The sequence below is a fragment of the Pseudophryne corroboree genome, chromosome 1 (assembly GCF_028390025.1).
Source record: "Pseudophryne corroboree isolate aPseCor3 chromosome 1, aPseCor3.hap2, whole genome shotgun sequence".
Classification (NCBI taxonomy): Eukaryota; Metazoa; Chordata; class Amphibia; order Anura; family Myobatrachidae; genus Pseudophryne; species Pseudophryne corroboree.
Genome location: NC_086444.1, coordinates 789,988,366 through 790,010,619, shown reverse-complemented (window position 1 = coordinate 790,010,619; position 22,254 = coordinate 789,988,366). Strand labels below are relative to the sequence as shown.

General features: G+C 44.1%; 1 protein-coding gene across 1 annotated transcript in view; it reads left to right on the top strand.

Annotated features, from left to right (window-relative positions):
- BANK1 (B cell scaffold protein with ankyrin repeats 1) overlaps positions 1-20,737 on the top strand; it is a 1,166,863-nt gene extending 1,146,126 nt beyond the window's left edge. The window contains exons 21-23 of the mRNA XM_063918381.1: positions 1,575-1,660; positions 13,756-13,823; positions 20,450-20,737. Coding sequence (XP_063774451.1) covers positions 1,575-1,660; positions 13,756-13,821 — 152 coding nt within the window. The 3' untranslated portion in view covers positions 13,822-13,823; positions 20,450-20,737. The remainder of the gene's footprint in view (positions 1-1,574; positions 1,661-13,755; positions 13,824-20,449) is intronic.
- Positions 20,738-22,254: the final 1,517 nt, after the last annotated feature.

Sequence of the window (22,254 nt, the reverse complement as noted above, 5' to 3'; positions counted from 1 at the left end):
CAAGATGCTTATATTGTCAAGGCGCCCTATGTTTTTTTTTTCTGGGCAAGGCCTTGCGAGTGTGTGCAGGGTAAATACTGGCTGCTTTATTTTTACACTGCAATCTAGATTTGAGTTTGAACACTCCCCACCCAAATCTAACTCTCTCTGCACATGTTATATCTGCCCCCCCTGCAGTGCACATGGGAGGTCATTCCGAGTTGTTCGCTCGCAAGGCGATTTTAGCAGAGTTGCTCACGCTAAGCCGCCGCCTACTGGGAGTGAATCTTAGCATCTTAAAATTGCGAACGATGTATTCGCAATATTGCGATTACACACCTCGTAGCAGTTTCTGAGTAGCTTCAGACTTACTCGGCATCTGCGATCAGTTCAGTGCTTGTCGTTCCTGGTTTGACGTCACAAACACTCCCAGCGTTCGCCCAGACACTCCTCCGTTTCTCCGGCCACTCCTGCGTTTTTTCCGGAAACGGTAGCGTTTTTTCCCACACGCCCATAAAACGGCCTGTTTCCGCCCAGAAACACCCATTTCCTGTCAATCACACTACGATCGCCTGAGCGAAGAAAAAGCCGTGAGTAAAAATCCTAACTTCATAGCAAATTTACTTGGCGCAGTCGCAGTGCGGACATTGCGCATGCGCACTAAGCGGAAAATCGCTGCGATGCGATGAAATTTACCGAGCGAACAACTCGGAATGAGGGCCATGGTTTTGCCCATTAGTGTGATTTTTTGGGTTTGCTAACAACTCTGAATAACCCCCAATGAGCAGAAAGTAGAACTCAAAGATAAAGGGGGTAATTCTGAGTTGATCGCAGCAGCAAGTTTGTTAGCAATCGGGCAAAACCATGTGCACTGCAGGGGAGGCAGATATAACATGTGCAGAGAGAGAGAGAGATTTGGGTGTGGTGTGTTCAATCTGCAATCTAAATTGCAGTGTAAAAATAAAGCAACCAGTATTTACCCTGCACAGAAACAAAATAACCCACCCAAATCGAACTCTCTCTGCAAATGTTATATCTGCCCCCCCTGCAGTCCACATGGTTTTGCCCAACTGCTAAAAAATTTCCTGCTGCGATCAACTTGGAATTACCCCCCATGTGCACTGCAGGGGGGGCAGATGTAACATGTGCAGAGAGAGTTAGAGTTGGGTGTGGTGTGTTCAAACTGACATCTATATTGCAGTGTAAAATAAAGCAGCCAGTATTTACCCTCCTGATAATTTTTGTGTGATTTTGTTGTCAGCACATTCATCTATGTAAAGAACAAAGTATTTAATAAGAATATTTCATTCATTCAGATCTAGGATGTGTTATTTTAGTGTTCTCTTTATTTTTTTGAGCAGTGTATATATATATATATATATATATATATATATATTTACAATAAACCTCCCCTCTTTTTATAACTAACATTGCATTATTTGCAAATTTACTTTTCTCAGGACAAATAGGGCTGGGACAGTGATGGGTACTTAATTTTGAGGTGCAGTATGGTTGGGGTATAACTGGGAGTAAATTATGCAAACAAAATGTGCAAACTTTTGTGGCCAGATGTGTAATAAGGTTTACATTTTCAGAAACACAGATTTCAGCGTTCAATGCAAAACACAGAGGCACTGCGATGTTTGACAGCAGCATCTACCAAAAGCCACATAAGCCTACAGTAAGTAGTTATCTTTACACACTATGGTATCACTGGTTGTTCCTTCCTACTTTGTAACAGAGCTGCAGGGGAATGACAAAGTCAGTGGCACAGAGCTATTCAGTTTTCTCCATATAATATTACTAGGACACTGTGATGATACAAAAGAAATGTGTTAGATCAGAGCATGTGAGTAATCATTGACTCTGACTGTCTTTTCCCAATCTACAGGCTGCAGAAAACATGTTACTCATTTCTCCCAACATTTCCACATGTAGAAGCGGGACTCCTGCACGCGCGTAGCGCCCACCCGAAAAGGGGGCATGACCTAAATGAAAGGGGCATGGCCTCGCAGCAGTGCCGTGATCATGTGTCACGCCCCCGTTTGTCGTCACTAAAGGGGGCATGACCAGCACTCTGTGAGCCGCTGGCATGCCCTCTCTCCCTCTATCTTCACTGAATAGTGAATGTCTATTCACTGCTGCTCTGCTAAGCAGGGCAGCGATGACAGGAGCCTCCCAACTGCCCCCCCCCCCCCCTCCTTCCCACCGAGGGACACTGCGGACAGCCCCAAAAAAAGACGGGACTGTCCCAGGAAAATCGGGACAGTTGGGAGGTATGTGTTACTGCATACATTTACTAGCCAGTGGCACCAACTGTAGCTTCACACTGTTGCAAGACTCGGAAGCACCACCCTGGACAGGGTATCCAGATGATAGGTCGACAGTCAATGGGTCGACACTATGTGTTCAAAATGCATTAGGTCAACAGGTACAAAAGGTTGACTGATGAAAGGACGACCGGTTCAAAAGGTCGACATGACAATGGTCGACACAGTCAACACATGTTTTTTTGGGGGTCACATGTTTCCCAACTACTACCCACATGGACTACGATTGGAAATAGTAACCTGTGTAGAGTGCAGCAGTAGCAGAGCGAGGCACCATGCCCAAAGCGTGGTGAGCGTACACGTTTCCACTGATCGTGGTCACATATGATGAAACATAACACCCAAAAAACTGTGTCGACCATTTCTGTGTCGACTATTGTCATGTCATCCTTTTGACGCTGTTGACTTTATTCACTGTATTCCTATTACCTGTATGACCTTATCTAGTGCGGCTCCATTGCAAACATGCATTCCCAATGGGACTAGGCGATCCGCTATGGAGTGCTTGTAGTGAATGGGGCACGTGCCCGTCACGGATGCATGCTGGACCCAGACGCTGCGATAGGTGCCTAGGCGGGTGCGCCCAGGCACAGATGGAGCCACGATTAGCTTGGCTCCATATGTAGGTGCGATTCCCACCACAAACCTGTGTGGAGTTTGTATATTCTCCCCGTGCTTGCATGACTTTACTCCAGGTACTCCGATTTTCTCCCACACTCCAAAAATATACTGGTAGGTGCATTGACAAAAAAATTGACCCAAGGGTGTAAGTGCATGTGTACATGTGTTCAGGGCAGACTAGATGGGCCACATTTTTCTTATCTGCTATCAAATTCTGTGTTTCTATGACCTTTTGTCCCTTTTGCCATACAGCAAGTTGACCATATGGGGTCAACCTAATAACTATCCACCTAGACATTGTAGATCTTCTGTACAACACCCCCTGGAAAGGTGTATTTATGATTATACAGATTATATCAGTCAGACTTCTTGCTATTGTGTACATTTTATTCACAAAAGATTATTTTTTCTCAAAGTGCTACCAAACTATGGGGGTTATTCAGCACAGATTGCAGATTCTGCTAAAAAGCAGACTCTGCAATTCCTTCTGTAGCATACTGACGGCCGCCCATCGCAGGGCAGCCCTCTATTTCTTTCTCTTCTGAATTGTTATACCTTACATATTTTAGCACACAAAAGCGCAGCATGTACATTCCAACAGAAAATGCCAAGCGCTGGTGAATACAATGTAGATTGTGTGTACTCCTGCAAATATGGATTTCCTGCACTTCAGCTAGGTATGCACTATATCAGGGCTGGCCAAACCGGTCCTCGAGATCTACCAACAGTTCATGTTTTCCAGGCCTCCTGGAGATCTGTAGAATTGTCAGTTAGGAGTGAATGCAGCACATCTTAATTAGAAATGACTACACCTGTGCACTAGCTAGGTGGTCTGGAAAATGTGAACTGTTGGTAGATCTCGAGGACTGGTTTGGCCAGCCCTGCACTATATGATCTATCCAATATATTGTTCTGACGCAGATTGTACACATTATAGAGTGTGTAGCCCTAATCTGCCGGTGTGTGCTTATTGAACCATTCCATTGGATGTGCTGCAGGTTCAATGGGATGATTCCACAACTGACACGGTGTAGATCAGAGGTTCCAAAACGCGGCCCTCAAGGCACCCCAACGGTCCAGGTTTTAAATGTATCCATGCTTGGACACAGGTGACTTAATCAGCACCTCAGTCAATTTGATTTAACCATCTGTGCTGAGCCATGGATATACCTAAATCCTGGACAGCTGGGGTGCCTTGAGGACCGAGTTTGGGAACCTCTGGTGTAGTTACAGGTAATGATACATCACACTGTCGTAGAGCGAACTGTATATGGGTATGGCGATGCAATATATCCCATCGCCATGTCACTGGGTTACACCATTGGAATAGAAAAACCTAGAAAAAGAGTGAAACAGCCTTGACTTTCACTGCAAAATCAGCTGCTGATTAAAGGTAAATAGCGTACACACTGAAGACTCTAGAATGCAGACCAATAAAAGTAAAATAATAAAAAAACAGTGCTTTATCCAAAACTTGTGTGAATGGACTAATTAGATCAAATAAAACAGAAGTTCTTGATAAAGAGGAGAGGACTCCCTGAACCACGTTTAAGCCATTCGCTGAAGTCGGAGTTTGGAGCCACACTGAATATATACCCAGTAGGACTTTGGACAGCTTTGAAATCATCACTATATCTGTGTCTGCAGCCAGGACGTATGTTAGTCTGCCTTGATTAAAATCTCCCTCCGGTATTTGGCATTGCTCCAGATCTGTTTTACACTTTTAATTATTGAACTGCTATTGTGTCCGCTACGTTTTGGAATTGCAACATTAAAAACATTTCTTCGGAATCTCACCTTACAGATCCTTTTATGGTACTGTCTTACTGTATTTGAAGATCAAAGATACCTTTATGTGTATGCGGATCAGGATCCACATGTCTTTCTGACAGTTTCTCTGAACTTGGTTAAGCCTTGAACACCTTGTCTGCTAAAGTGTCAGTTCAGCAGAGAGAGAGAGAGAGAGAGAGAGAGAGAGAGAGAGAAATAATCATCCGATCCGGAGTTGTTCTATATGTTCATCAAAAGTGTGCTCATTAAGCTCTGTTTTATTTGATCTAATTAGTCCATTCACACAAGCTTTGGATAAAGCACTGGTTTTTGGTTAGTTTACTTTTAATAGAAAAATCTATAACATTACAAAAATCTGTAACATTACATAAAACATAAAAATAGTATAACATTCCAAGTTTTAAGAAATCTACTTATTTGTATTAGCCTTAAACACTGCTTGTGTTAAAGATGAATCCTTTAACACTAAACCGAATAATAGAAAATCATGATGGTATGTTTTCCAGGAAATAAATCATAACTTACATATCATGTACATCACGAGTTGGAATGTAGACAGCCTTTTTTTTTTTTAAATAATTTTGTGAAATATTTTTTACCATGTTATGGAGAAGGAACTTATTTGTTCAAATGACAACTTACCCGCTATCATTTGCAGTTGGAAGTGGATGATTTGCAGTTGGAAGTGGGTGTGGAGACTTGCCTGCTCTATTAAATCACATTTACTTGCAATACTCCAGTGTCCCATCACCCCTGACTGCAGGTGTACAGTAAGTGCTGATTACACACAGCCATGCCACATGTGTTTAACACCCTGTGTTACTGGTCCTTTCTTAACAAGAGCTGGTAAACACCCCGATGGAGAGAGACATGGCAGCAGAGTGTTGAAAATGAGGGATTGCATACATGATATACAATAATACACTGCTCAAAAAAATAAAGGGAACACTTAAACAACACAATGTAACTCCAAGTCAATCACACTTCTGTGAAATCAAACTGTCCACTTAGGAAGCAACACTGATCGGCAATCAATTTCACATGCTGTTGTGCAAATGGAATAGACAACAGGTGGAAATTATAGGCAATTAGCAAGACACCCCCAATAAAGGAGTTGTTCTGCAGGTGGTGACCACAGACCACTTCTCAGCTCCTATGCTTTCTGGCTGATGTTTTGGTCACTTTTGAAAGCTGGCGGTGCTTTCACTCTAGTGGTAGCATGAGACGGAGTCTACAACCCACACAAGTGGCTCAGGTAATGCAGCTCATCCAGGATGGCACATCAATGCTGGCTGTGGCAAGAAGGTTTGCTGTGTCTGTCAGCGTAGTGTCCAGAGCATGGAGGCACTACCAGGAGACAGGCCAGTACATCAGGAGATGTGGAGGAGGCCGTAGGAGGGAAACAACCCAGCAGCAGGACCGCTACCACCGCCTTTGTGCAAGGAGGAACAGGAGGAGCACTGCCAGAGCCCTGCAAAATGACCTCCAGCAAGCCACAAATGTGCATGTGTCTACTCAAACGATCAGAAACAGACTTCATGAGGGTGGTATGAGGGCCCGACGTCCACAGGTGGGGGTTGTGCTTACAGCCCAACACCGTGCAGGACGTTTGCCATTTGCCAGAGAAGACCAAGATTAGCAAATTCGCCACTGGCGCCCTGTGCTCTTCACATATGAAAGCAGGTTCTCACTGAGCACATGTGACAGACGTGACAGAGTCTGGAGACGCCAAGGAGAACGTTCTGCTGCCTGCAACATCCTCCAGCATGACCGGTTTGGCAGTGGGTCAGTAATGGTGTGGGGTGGCATTTCTTTGGGGGGCCGCACAGCCCTCCATGTGCTCGCCAGAGGTAGCCTGACTGCCATTAGGTACCGAGATGAGATCCTCAGACCCCTTGTGAGACCATATGCTGGTGCGGTTGGCCCTGGGTTCCTCCTAATGCAGGACAATGCTAGACCTCATGTGGCTGGAGTGTGTCAGCAGTTCCTGCAAGACGAAGGCATTGATGCTATGGACTGGCCCGCCCGTTCCCCAGACCTGAATCCAATTGAGCACATCTGGGACATCATGTCTTGCTCCATCCACCAACGCCACGTTGCACCACAGACTGTCCAGGAGTTGGCGGATGCTTTAGTCCAGGTCTGGGAGGAGATCCCTCAGGAGACCATCCGCCACCTCATCAGGAGCATGCCCAGGCGTTGTAGGGAGGTCATACAGGCACGTAGAGGCCACACACACTACCGAGCCTCATTTTGACTTGTTTTAAGGACATTACATCAAAGTTAGATCAGCCTGTAGTGTGTTTTTCCACTTTAATTTTGAGTGTGACTCCAAATCCAGACCTCCATGGGTTAATAAATTTGATTTCCATTGATAATTTTTGTGTGATTTTGTTGTCAGCACATTCAACTATGTAAAGAACAAAGTATTTAATAAGAATATTTCATTCATTCAGATCTAGGATGTGTTGTTTAAGTGTTCCCTTTATTTTTTTGAGCAGTGCATATAAAGCACAAAAAAACACATTACAGTAGTAACGTGAACTTTAGTTTTAGAGATGCAGCAATGACTGGCTGTATATGCAGCACTGCAGCGCTGGGACAATGCACTAGTTCAGAGATTTTCAACTTTTTACAACTGGCGGCATACTGAACAGGATTTAAATATTGCCAAGGCACACACAAATATAATGGTGATGCATGGTGCAGTTGCGTGTCCTAGGATGTCATGTAGCAGCAACCACTAAACCCACCAGTATTGATCATTCCAGGGCCTCAGTAGTGACAAAACACTGACGGGCTTGGCTATGCTTCTATGGCGGCACACCTGGAGACTGCTCAGGGCACACTAGTGTGTCACGGCACAGTGGTTGAAAAATACTGCACTAGTTGAACCTTGTAGTCAATGTGTGGAGAAAGGAAATGTTTTCATTTATGTTTTGCGCTGCAGCATCTGACTGAGTACTACAGCTGCAGCGCTGCAGGGTTAAGCGGGACTAGCATTGTATTAAGAAGTGTTCTGTTTCAAGGCTTCCGAAAACCAATAAAATCTCTTTAAAAGAAACAGTTTGGGGTTTCAACTTCAATTTGAGTCTCATGCTACAGAGCTGTAAGAGCATAGGGCTTATTGTAATATGTAAAGCTGCAACCGAGGTAGCATTACCCTTTGCTGCAGTGTCTAATAGGTTAAGTCCCATCACTGCACCAGACACAGAATTGCAGGTAAATAAAATACATATTTAACAAAATAGAGTAAGGAAGCCCTTTACAGTTTGCTACTCCAGGGGTCAGAAGGCTACAGTGGCAGGAGCAGGGAGACTGCTCCCCGTGAATTGCTGTCCACTAGCTGACGCTCTGTCATTAGGGGTAGTCAGTCAGATTTTTAGGTGGTAGATTTAAAGATTTATTCTCCCACCTAGAATTCCCAAAGCCAGGGAGTGACAATGGCTGAGCCTCTTCTCACAGTTTGTGGACAGGAAGGAGGTACCCCCGCCACTAGCTACCATGTATACAGGTATGAAACCTATACAGGTGGATGCACGGAACACTGCCTGCATCAATATGGGTTGGTTTAATGTAGCAGGTGCTGGATTAACCCTCACTGTATTGTATGTAAAAACTGTATATGCAATTCTGTTTAAGCCCTATGAAGTATATATCATCTTTAACATCTTGAAGTGTATATATCATCTGAAGATCTGAATGCTGTGGGTATTTATATGAGAATGCTGTCCTTTTCAGGACATTTTATTGGAGCTAATACACATTTGCTTGTTTTCATGTTGCCTGCATCTGCTTTGCATACTATGACTACCAGGCCTAAACCATAAGCAAGCAATCTGAAATTGTTTCTGTCTACCCGTGCACCTACCTACTGTACCATCAAAAAGGTCAAAGTTCACTCAGCAAGAGAATGGGTCAGCATTTGTGCTTATCTGGTAGTCACACGATAGTAAATACAAGTGCAATATCCCATATATCAACCAACTATAAAGTCCACAACAGAGGTTCACCTGACTCACCAAGTAGAATACAGATAAAGGAAAAACAGAGAATAGTATGTAATGCTATCTGGGGAGATATTCTGTTTGTGGCATTATTTGAAATTAACAACTTGGAACATAAATTATTTGCAAGCAATTGTTTGCACAAGAGCATCTACCAGAATAATACCAAAGACAGCATCAAAAGGTCAAAGCTTATGAGTCCTAGGAACTCATAGCTATGATCTGATGAGGATCTGCTTCTGAAGATTTTCAAAATTGCCTCTGAGAGCACAGCCAGAGCGGCAACTAAAGGAAAGTGCCATTGGGATCTTAGCAACGTGTGCCAGGGACTCTGAGTTCTGCAGCTGCAGTGAAATATAAAGGGTCAGTAACAGTAGCTTACGGATGGGTGTGGTATGTTAGATAGAATAGACTTAGGTTGACAGTGTCTAGGTCGACCACTATTTGTCTACAGTAAGTAGGTCAACATGGTTTCTAGGTCAACACGGACTCTAGGTCGACATGTACTAGGTCGACATGAAAAATGTCGACATGGAAAATGTCGACATGAGATTTTTACATGTTTTTGGTGTAGTTTTCTTCGTAGAGTGACGGGGATCCCCAATTAGTGCACCGTATACCCTCACATGGGTCGCATGCTTCGGGCACGGTGCCTCGTGGTCGACCAAGACACTGTCGACCTAAGTCTTGTCGAAACTAGAGACCGGATCCCCTTACTGATGATAAGAAGGGGGTTGGGTATGTTACATGACCGACAGCGACATCCCGACACTAATGATTCCAACACCGGACGGTGTCGGGATTCTGGCATTGGTCACATGACTGCCAGCATCCCGAATGCCGGGATGCCGAACACATCCCATAAGAAGGGTTCCCTATATCCCATCGGTGGCAAAATAAGGCAATCTGGTTGTAATGAATAGTGACTCAGGTGGAAAAGTAATTGCATAAGGTCACACTGTCCTCCTGTAGATTCATTTTGTATCATTACCAGACACAGGCATGGTACTTTGTGATCCATCCCACCCTCCTTCTGTACAGTACACTCCATTTAGTGTTTATAATGAATTATGTCAGTCATTTACAATCACTGCTTTGATATCACCTTACCCAATAGAACTGTAAAAAAGATACAAAGCTGTAGAACCACTACCATGTCCAACAAAAAGTATTTCAAAGATCACAACAATAAAATAAAAACACAAATATTTCTTAGGCATCTGCTATATCATTACTGATATTATTAACAGTTATGCTTCTAAAATCTTATCAAAACGGGGCAAACTAGGATTTCTTGATGGGGGTTTCCAAATGCTTGATTTATGAGTGACTGTGGACAGCCAATGAACATGAAGGAAGATATAATTAGCACGTAACAAGCGACAGTATGTGCATGTCTGTTCTACAGTACTCCAAGCCTAGACAGGGCCAGCAATCATAGCACTCCATGCAGGCACACTTAGTGCTGACACTCCTGACAGGCAACATGGCAACATGTTCTATCACGTAAGCGAAACTGCCTGTGGGTATCGGGTGCCGCTGGGCACTGGCAGTAAATGCAGATAGCCAGGGATGGAGTCTTCTTGGTACCGTGGTGCCCCTTCAAGCTGCCGGACTGTTGGTACAAGAGCAATGACGGGCGGTCATAGTAAAGCTCACGCATGGTGGTCGCACCGTCCTTGTTACAGCAATGCCCTGTCAGCTGCTCTGATGCAGAGGGGCTGGCTGCTGTGCTACCCCCAGGCACGTGCCTAGTGGGAAATCCGTCACTATGGGCTGCTATTGGAACACCTGTCCCGGCGACTCAGTAATAATACATTCAGGCCAATAAGGATTCCTTGTTGATGTGAATTGTGGTGATAAGGGTTCCTTAATATCAGTGGCAGCCCACAAATATTAATAATATGCCCCAGTCTTCTGCTATTGGAGCAACAAAGGTAGTCTGGGGAATACAGATCTAGCACCTGCCATGGACATGGTACACATTGGCCTCCTTATACATTATATAGTAATGCAGTATTAATAACACTGGTCTGTGTCATTTATAAGGCTAAGGTTTTCATAGGTGATCTTTTATATTTAGTGCATGGTGAATTAAAAAATATAACTCGTTTTGCTAAATGAAATGATATAATAGTTTGTAAATGATGTTTATTGTTTCAAAGCAGACTTACATTTGCATCAGTTGTACAGTATTTATATGAAATGGTACACAAATACCGTTATTCTGGAAGAGAGGTCTCTTTCACAGACTTTTGTGTGTATTTTGCACTGGAACATCTTTCTTGAGGCCCCAGCTATCCGCAAGCATATTCCCATCCTGACATTGCTCTCCTTGCCCCTCGAGATTAGCAAATTGCTACAGCAATAACGGCTAACTCTGTACAGGAAGAGAAGGGGGAATAAGGTTTGCTGGTATATCGCTGCTTCAGGCAGTCTGACTTGAGCTCGCTGAGTGATACTTTATTGTTTTACAAAATGATTAAAAAGCTCAAGAATCACCCAAACAGGTTTTGCTACATCTGTGGTCTAGTCACCATGTCAAGCCTCCAAGCCCAGAGTACAAACATGTTGTCCAGGAACTCCTGCGGAGCTTCCAGGCTGTTGGTGCATGTATGGCCATAAAGATGCATTTCCTCGGCTCGCATTTTAGTCTATATTTACTGAAAACTGCATCACTCTCAGAGAGGAGCAAGGAGAGCACTTTCATCAAGACATTCGAGTGATGGAAGAGAGGAACCAGGCCCGCTGGGATGTGAATGTGCTTACGGACTATTGCTGGTGACTCAAGCAAGCATTTTCACATCCCAGCGGCCCTGGTTCCTCTCTTCCATCAACCAAATGTCTTGCTCCTTGCTGAGATTGCCACAGTCCTCAAGAAAATAGACTAAAATGTGATAGCTGGGTCCAGAGCCGGCCATAACCAATATGATGCCCTAGGCAAGATTTTGGCTGGTGCCCTCTAGCACCACCGCTAGTTCCGCCTCTGACCCTGCACCCCTTTCCCAGCACCATCACCCCTTACCCATAGCAGTCCTCATTTTGGTGCTCCTACCCACTACATTTCAAATAGGAACACTGTGCACATTCGGCGCACAACCCAAAAAGGGGTGTGTTCTTGCTGGGAAGGGGCATGGCCACACAATAGTACCCCCAATTCAAATGACGCCACACAGTAGTGCAACTTTATTCACATTTTATCATGCGATAGTGTCTCTAATTCACGATACAACACACAGTAGTACCACTTTACCTTATATACGTTACTCCTTACAGTAGTGCCCCTTATTCACATTACACAACACTGAATTGCTCCTTATTCACACTACACCACATCGTATTGCTCTTTATTCACATTAGACCACACAGTAGTGCCCTTTCTATACGTTATGCCACACAATAGAGCGCCTTATACACATAATGCCACACATTAATAATGCCTTTAAACACATAATACCACACAGTAATGCCCCTTACACATGGCATACATTAATAATGTCCTTATAAACATAATGCGCCTAACATATTATGCCAACCTTTTTTAATGCCCTTATACACATAATGTCCCTTACACATTTGCCGCACATTATTAATGCCCATATACACATAAGTACACATATAATGTCCCTTACACATTATGCCAACCTTTATTAGTGCCCTTATGCACATTATGTCCCTTACACATATGCTGCACATTATTAATGCCCATATACACATAAGTACACATATAATGTCCCTTACACATATGCTGCACATTATTAGTGCCCTTATACACATAATGACACGCATAATGTTCCTTACGCATATTCCACACATTATTAATGCCTTTATACACATATAATTACACACATAACTTCCCTTACACATATGCCGCACATTCGTAATGCATTTATACACATGACACACATAATGCCCCTTAGACAAATGCTGAATACTACTGCACAACCAACCCACCCGCACACCGCACTCACATGGTCGCTAACATTGTGACCTCTGCCTCTGCTTGGATACAGGTGTGTCCTCATATATCTTGCCTCAATACACCATGTAGCAGGAGATGCCTGGCATGAGTCAGCTGGCAACTCAAGGCCAGCTCTGCTAACGTCGGGCGCCTTGTTTTGATAAAAATGCATCTTATTTGCATTACTATATGGCTAGGATGCACAAGCAGCTTCTGCTGATTAAAATTATATGCGGCATGTCTTTATTCTGTGTGCGACTGAAGCTGTATCTGCATATGAAATGCTATGTTACACTGATTTCCAGGAATACACTGTAATGTAGCATTTCGTATGCAGATACAGCCGCAGTCACACACAGAATATAGGCATGCCGCATATCATTTTAAACAGCAGAAGCTGCTTGTGCCTCTAGGCATACCAAAGGCCCTAGGCATTTGCCTAGTTTGCCTATACCTAGGGCCGGCTCTGGCTGGGTCCCCAAGAGAGATGTTCTAGGTGCAAAACACAAATGAATGCCTTTGAAAAGATCAGAATAACTATATTTATGTACCAAATCATATATATATATTGTACATTTTATGTGACTGTAAGTCTGCATTGAAACAATAAACATAATTTGCAAACTATTATATAATTTACTTACGAAATATGAACTTTTTTTTAACTTAAGAGAGAAAAAAAACCAGACCAGATTGAGTAAAATAAATTATACTTTTGAACTCACCACACGCAGATACACACACACACACACACACACACACACACACACACACACACACACACACACACACACACACCAGACTTTATAGGAGACGCTGCTGCAACTGGACAAGTACATCAGCTGCTCCCACCTCCACCGCCTTACACTGCTATGACCTCTGGTTATACTGTGGGAAGAAGGGTTTCTGGGCAACTAGAACTAGCTGCTACCCCCCACTTCCCCGTACATACACACCATTGCATTTTGGATAAATACAGTATAATAATGGCATTAATATCTTTATCAGTTTATACACTTATATAGATGTCAATTATATCAAAACAATGTAATTTATTGTGTTTTAGCATCACTCTCAATATCCATTGAAAAGAGATAATAGAACATCTGAGAAATCGCCATTTTCAAAGTAATGGTGAGTATATTGTACTCAATAACCTAAACTATAAGAAACACACAAGAATTTCAAAAGTGTACATTATTCTAACATATGACTATAGAAATACTGTGTAAGTAACAGTACAGTTATATGTTCTACTTCTCCTATTGATTCTATACCTTCACAAATCAGCAAATCCTTTTCTCCTGTGCTTATCCCAACTTAACGAAACCTAAAATCTATAAACTCTCTACTGGTATATCGCCATCGTTACTCATGTATGCAATGATCATGTCTGGTCTGAAAAAAGAAAAATTGTAACCCAAATTCTCTCCCAAATTACTGTTCCATCTCTTAGCTGCCTTCCCCCCCCCCTCCCCCAAAGCTTGTTGAGAAGCTTGCTTATACTCACCTTATTTATTTATTTATTTATTTATTAGTTTACTTGCTTCACACATCTCTCAACATTCAACTGAGACTGTACTGACCAAAGTGGTCAACAACTCAAAGAAAAAAAATTACTTCTAATTCTCCTGGATTCTCTGCTTTATCGACTCTTAATCAATCACACTTTCAGAGTCCACTTCCCTGGGTCTACCTCCTGTCAGTCTGCCGCCTTTAATAGTTGGAGTACCACTACACCACTTCTCTTGGAAAATGAATAAGCTAAGCGCATTTTAATTTCAGTATATTCTCTATGATCCCCAAATTTGCTTCTAATCTCTGAATCTCTCACATTCTGTAAATTACCAATCTATCATCTTTATTTCTGTTAACAACCCAACAATAAACCCCAACTTTCAAGCATGCTGCCTATGTGTCATCCTTAACACTGAACTTTCCTTTTTTGATAAGATTCATACATTCTGATTCCAAATCCTGTCATATATTTCCAAGACATATTTCCCAAATATGCACATATCTCACACAAGACATTGCAAAACTTTAATTCATGCACTAATTTTCTGCATTGACAACTGCAATAGCTTTATTACTGGTCTTCCACAAAGCAGACTTTCAGGCCTACAACCTATTTTGAATATAGATGCTTTCTTTGCAAAAAGTTTTACTGCTGCTTCACTCTGTCAGTTTACAGAAGCTTATATACAGCACTTTTTAATGATGTAGAAGGCCGAAAACATCACTACATCAACATACACCTCTTATCTTGTCTCAAAATATCTCCCAACAGAATCCCTTCACTCTACACAAGATCTGTGTCTCTCATCCACACTCATAACATTCTTCCATTCCCTATTACAAGACATTTTCTGGGCTGCACCCACTCTGGAATGCCCTTCCATGCACAACAAGGTCTTTCTGTAGCTTACATACTTTCAAGCATTTCATGAAATCTTACCTCTTCAGGCAAGCTTATCAAATTTAGGGACATATTTAATAATGGGTGATATTCTTGTTATAACTCGTTACTAATCTTAAATGGTGCTCTAGCCAATCATCTCCTGTCAGTGGCGGAACAAGCAAGCGGTGGGCCCAGGTGCGACAAAATGCTTTGGGCCCCCCCCCCCCCCCCATCCAAGTCCACCCCAGGGGCAGTGCGCGCAAAAATACATAGTGGCGTGGCTTCGTGGGGAAGGGGTGTGGCCACAAAATAATACCAACACAGTAGTCTCCATTATTCAAATTACGCCGCACAGTAGCACCACTACACCAGGTAGAGACCCTTTTACACCTTACAGCGAACAGATTCCTCTTTTTACACATTACAGCAGACAGCGTGCCCTTTTTACACATAACGGCAGACAGCGTACCCTTTTTACACATAACGGCAGACAGCGTACCCTTTTTACACATAACGGCAGACCGCGTGCCCTTGTTACACATTACGGCAGACAGCGTGCCCTTTTTACACATTACGGCAGACAGCGTGCCCTTGTTACACATTACGGCAGACAGCGTGCCCATTTTTACACATTACGGCAGGCAGATTCCTCCTTTTTACACATAGCAGCAGGCAGATTCCCCATTTTTACACATAGCGTCAGGCAGTCCCCCTTTTTTACACATTACAGCAGGCAGATTCCCCATTTTTACACATAGCGTCGGGCAGATTACCCTTTTTACACATAACGGCAGACCGCGTGCCCTTGTTACACATTACGGCAGACAGCGTGCCCTTTTTACACATTACGGCAGACAGCGTGCCCTTGTTACACATTACGGCAGACAGCGTCCCCATATTTACACATTACGGCAGGCAGATTCCTCCTTTTTACACATAGCAGCAGGCAGATTCCCCATTTTTACACATAGCGTCAGGCAGTCCCCCTTTTTTACACATTACGGCAGGCAGATTCCCCTTTTTACACATAGCGGCAGGCAGTCCCCCATTTTTACACATTGCGTCGGGCAGATTACCCCTTTTTACACATAGCGGCAGGCAGACCCCCATTTTTGCACATTGCGGCAGGCTGATTCCCCCTTTTTACACATAGTGGCAGGCAGTCCCCCCTTTTTACACATTGCGGCAGGCAGTCCCCCCTTTTTACACATTGCGGCAGGCAGTCCCCCCTTTTTACACATTGCGGCAGGCAGTCCCCCCTTTTTACACATTGCGGCAGGCAGTCCCCCCTTTTTACACATTGCGGCAGGCAGTCCCCCCTTTTTACACATTGCGGCAGGCAGTCCCCCCTTTTTACACATTGCGGCAGGTAGTCCCCCCTTTTTACACATTGCGGCAGGCAGTCCCCCCTTTTTACACATTGCGGCAGGCAGTCCCCCCTTTTTACACATTGCGGCAGGCTGATTCCCCTTTTTACACATAGCGGCAGGCAGTCCCCCATTTTTACACATTGCGGCAGGTAGTCCCCCCTTTTTACACATTGCGGCAGGCAGCCAGGCACAAGCAAGAAAGAAGGAAAGAAAAAGAAAGAAAGAGAAAGAAAGAAAGAAGAATTATACTTACCCTCTCCGCCTCAGGCTCCTCGGTGCAGCGTCAGAGACGATTCCCGGGCAGCAGAGGAGGTGGTGGACGGAGGTGAAGGAGGGAGCCGCAGCAGCGCTTTGTTACTGGTGGAGGCGCTGCTGCTGCTGCCCCTCTGCTTCCCTATAGGCTGTTCTCGGAAGACAGCCTATAGGGAAGCCGAGGGGCAGCAGCAGCAGCGCCTCCACCAGTAACAAAGCGCTGCTGCGGCTCCCTTCTCCGCCTCCCTCCTCCTCCTTCCCCGTCCTACATCCGTGCCGCTGCTCCTCTCCTCTCATCTGCGGGCGGCTGTGCGCTGCGGGCAGCGGTTGCCCGCAGCGCACAGCGGCATGTAATGAGTCAGTTTGACTCATTACATGCTTGGGCCCCTGGACAGAGGCGGGCCCCAGTGCAGTGCACTGCTTGCACTGCCGGTAGTTCCGCCTCTGTCTCCTGTCATTTTTCAACACATGACAGTTAGGAGTTGATTGGTTGGAGCACCATTTAGATTAGCAACTAGTAGAGGCGACTCTAGGGGCGGGGCTGCAGCACAGTTCAAAATTCAAATAGGAGAACCACACCATCTTCCATCCCGAACGCTGCCAAACATCACTGGCCAGGACTTAAGCCCAGTACCCACGGGCCGATGCAGGAGAGATGTGTGCTGAGCGAACCGCTCAGCACACATCTCTCCTGCCGCTCAGCACAGCGCGATCTGTGCTGAGCGTGCGGGGGGAGACGGGGGGGCCGCTCATTTCACCCAGCGGGTGAAGTGAGCGACCCGCTAGATTGGCCTGCATGCAGGCCAATCTAGCAGCAGCGATAGCGGTGTGCGGGGCCGCGCATCGCTATCGACGAGGGGGCTACACACGGAGCGATCATGCCGATATTCTAAGCAATCTAGTCAGATTGCTTAGAATATCGCTCCGTGAGTACCCCCCTTTACTGGCAGTTGGTGTGGCTCCCCTATTTGAATTTTGGACTGCACTGCAGTCTCACCTGGAGTCACCATTGGTAACTAGTGATAACAAGAATATAACTCATTATTAAATATGCCCCTAACTACCAACTTTACTTCCCTAAAGCTATTCTACCTAATTACCTCCTGTTTACACAGTTCAACCAAAATTTACTTGTATTATTACGACACTAAAACAACACTTTGACCTCAAGCCAAACATTAATGTATGATGTACAACCCATTGACCACATTTTGCCCTTGCAATCTGGCTGGATCAGTATGCAATATACAGCACTTAGGAGCCTGTTTATCACCATCTGCATCTTGGATGCGGATGACGTGATAAAATCGCCCAAACTCGCACTGCGATAACTGATTACATCGCAGAGATGTATCAATTATCGCATGCAGGGACAGAGATTGCAGTCGTAAAAAAATACCCCGATGTCCTGCTGTACATGCACCGCCCCGCCTACATCGCAGCTGCAACCGCCGTCCGGTTAAAGTCGCGGGGCAGAGAAAGCCACAGGGGCAGAGAAAGCTGGGCAAATTTCTCCCTATCACAGTGCTGCCCTGTGATCTCGCCAGGCTGAGCTAGAGAGATTATCACAGGGCACACTGCGGTATTTTTTCCCTTTTTTTTTTGTAGTAAATCTGGTCAGATCGCATTTCCCATTATAAGTATGGGGAATGCGATGTGGCTTACTAAAAAAAAAAGTGAATTCAAGGGTTTGGAGCAGTTTTTCATGAAAACTGCTCCAAATGCCCTTTAATACATTCAGGTGATACTAAAATAATGTGAAAAGGGCGTGAAAACACCCTTTTTCACATTATTTTAATAAAAATAATGTGAATAAATAGACCTACTGTATTAGCCTCTTGTGTAAAATTCCCATTTATCTGTAGATTATAAGCATGTGAGCAGATGTTCCCAAGTCTAAAGCACAAATTAATATGCTGGCTCTATATAAGTAAATGATAGTAGTAATAATAATAATAATAATAATAATATCGCTTTAAGGGTTTGTTTTGCTACTTTGAATATTTGGCTTTCATAAATAAATAGGGGGTAATTCACACTGCATTGCGGCAGCGATCGCAGTCTGAATTACTGCTGTTGGCGGGGCGCGTTCCGGACAGCGGAGGCGTGTCGGGACCAATGGGGGAGCGGGCCGCGGCAGCTGCGTGATGTCACACACAGCTGCTGCGACGCGGGATGCGCCAGTTGGCACCCTGCCAGCGTGCAGGAGCTGCACTGGCAGGGAGCTACAAAAGCATTGTCGCCGTGCAATGCTTTTGTACCTGTGCGGGGGGGTGGAAACTGATGTCAGTGAAACTGATCGTAGATGTACTAAATTTAGGTCTAAATTACCCCCATAGTTACCATTTTTTATGTGAAAGCAGTAAATATATGTTATCTTTACTATTACAATAAATCAGAGTGACTAATGAAGGGGGCAAATGAAGAGAGAGAATTGTCTGTATAGATCGGTACTGTATCAGACCATACCAGCGTCAGACTGGGGTATAAATATAAATGCACTGATTCTTCCCAGACCTCCTTATGCTTGGCAGCCATGTCAGTATATATCATATATTTGCAATACTGAACCTACCCCTAACCCCCCTGCTCCTCAGTATTTCAATGTCATTACTATATAACCGCCACACTTGAAGAATCAGTAAATCGTGGATTTAACTGGTGGGCCAGCACAACACTGAGTGTGTCTCATAGCACTACCTCTAATGTATGTGCCCTGTAAACTCATAATGAATAATGTCGGACCACCTGTTGACAATATGGGGGTGACTCTGAATCGGACAGATCTCTGTACACATACTTCTACAGATGATCCATTTCCTCTGCTCAGACTTCATACAGTAGTGGAATATTCTGCCCTGTGTGCTATCATGTTTTCAGTAGACTATATTAACTATGTGTAGTCTCAAATGTGTTATTTGAGTTACATGGGTCTTCACTTTCAGTTATCTTGTGTATTTATTAATCTTATATTTTGTGCAATATTTGAACTTTCCCTTTTCATTTATATTTGAAGTATATTACATTAAATGTGTAGTGATGTTATTGGGATCTTGTGTGTTACTAGGGAACCTTAGCTATTTAGTATTGTATATTCATCAGGGTCACAGGTTATGGGGACACATTTATAAAGAATAGATTGTCCTCAGTGTTATGTGTTTAGACACTTCATAATGTATTTCTATCTGTTTATAATAAAGTATGAACCCCAACACCCCCTTCCCCTTCCTCCAAACTCTCACCTATTCCCCAGGAGTTATCCGCATGTTAACTGGCACATTATTCAAAATAGTTGAGCACTATCTCTCCCCTGCCATTTCCCTTTCTCTACAGCAACGGTTCAGACCAGTAGTAAATGTTGAGTACTGATGCAGGTAAGGTATACATGAGAGGCAAATCGTTACCCACTCCGAAATACTGCCTAAAGCTGGGCATACACTACACAATTATCTGGCAGATAATCTGTGGTTGGAATGAAAACCTGGTAATGGATGAGAGCAACTGACAATTGACCATTTTCCTCCCAAACACTGGAAACCGGACAAAACCTGTCGTTTATACAAATTGGTTAAATCACGGACAGGTTTTGGCCATTTTCCAGTGTTTGGGAGCAAATGGTCTATTGTCAGTTCCTCTCATCCATTACCAGGTTTTCATTCCAACCACAGATAATTGTATAGCATATGTACATTTATTAGGAAGGTTATCACTGCTAAATGATGACTTTCACATTACAGGTTTGGACTGACAAAACTTAGATGATCTTCTGAAGGATCTGATGATGGATCCGGTATAATATACCGGCAGACGGGATGCCAACGCTCTGCAGTGCAAAAAAAAGGATTTGCTTTCTAAGAAGTCATACATACCTTCTGTCTACATGTAATAACAATATGGTTGTACTTCATATCACAACATTGTCCTTTCTGGTTTTGAGGTGGGTTGCTTATGTTAAACAGGCATACCTCTGTGGTCAATATAAAAAGACAAAATTATAAAACAATGCAGCAAGAACTGGAGAGGTTATCGGTGTGTGTGTGTGTGGGTGGGTGGGGGGGGGGGTGCTGTATGTTAGCAGATCTTAGGCCTGAGTCTGATTGGGAACTTAAGCAAAAAAAAGCAAGTTTCTGTTCCCCGGTATAACCATTTTGTACTGTACATGGGGCAGATGTAACATGCAGAGAAATGTAAATGTGAGACGAATGTGTACAAACTCAAATCTAAATTGCTGTGTGACAATAAAGCTCCAGCATTTGTGCACTATGGGGGTCATTCCGAGTTGATCGCTCGCTAGCAGTTTTTAGCAGCCGTGCAAACACTAAGCCGCCGCCCACTGGGAGTGTATTTTAGCTTAGCAGAAGTGCGAACGGTTGTATCGCAGAGCGCCTGAAAACATTTTTGGTGTAGTTACAGAGTAGCTCAAAACCTACTCAGCGCTTGCGATCACTTCAGACTATTCAGTTCCAGATTTGACATCACACACCCGACCAGCGTTCGCCCAGCCACCCCTGTGTTTTCCCTGGAACGCCTGCGTTTTTCTGAACACTCTCTGAAAACGATACACAAAGTGGAAAGCTGCTCAATCAGATTGTAATGTCACTCAGGTGCTAAAAGGGGAGGGGTAATTCTGTGTAGGAAAAAAACTGTGTTCCCTAATGCACACCGAGTGAATAATATTACTACATAATAATAGTCAGATAATACGGAGATCTTAGTTGCGTATATCTGCAGATATAGGGTTAAGCCCCCAGGCCGATCGACAAGGCTTCTCCGTCACTGGGGGTCCCTAATACTAGGTATGGGCCTGGGGTGCAGGACCCCACGATGTCGGCACAGGTCGGCCAGCCCAGGTCAGCACACAGGTGAGAATTAATAGGGGTTAATAAGAAGCACAGAAGTGGTGTGATTAAAATAATATATACAAAGTGATAGGAAAAATAATAAGTGTTAATAAAGTGTTAGGGTGTGCCGACCTGAAGCAGCCCAGCCATACCGACACAGGGGCCACCGCACCCCACACCCACCCCATAAATAATTACAAATATATCTGGGTTAAATTCCCAGTGTAAGGCCACATGGTAATGGCACCTACAGCATCTGAGAGCCAGCTTACCTGGGGATACCCCTGGCTTCCCCTATGGCACTTCTGGAGTCAGCAATCCCTCCTAATGCTGACCCATTTATGCCTCTCTATATACAATACACAAAGTGGAAAGCTGCTCAATCAGATTGTAATGTCACTCAGGTGCTAAAAGGGGAGGGGTAATTCTGTGTAGGAAAAAAACTGTGTTCCCTAATGCACACCGAGTGAATAATATTACTACATAATAATAGTCAGATAATACGGAGATCTTAGTTGCGTATATCTGCAGATATAGGGTTAAGCCCCCAGGCCGATCGACAAGGCTTCTCCGTCACTGGGGGTCCCTAATACTAGGTATGGGCCTGGGGTGCAGGACCCCACGATGTCGGCACAGGTCGGCCACCCCAGGTCAGCACACAGGTGAGAATTAATAGGGGTTAATAAGAAGCACAGAAGTGC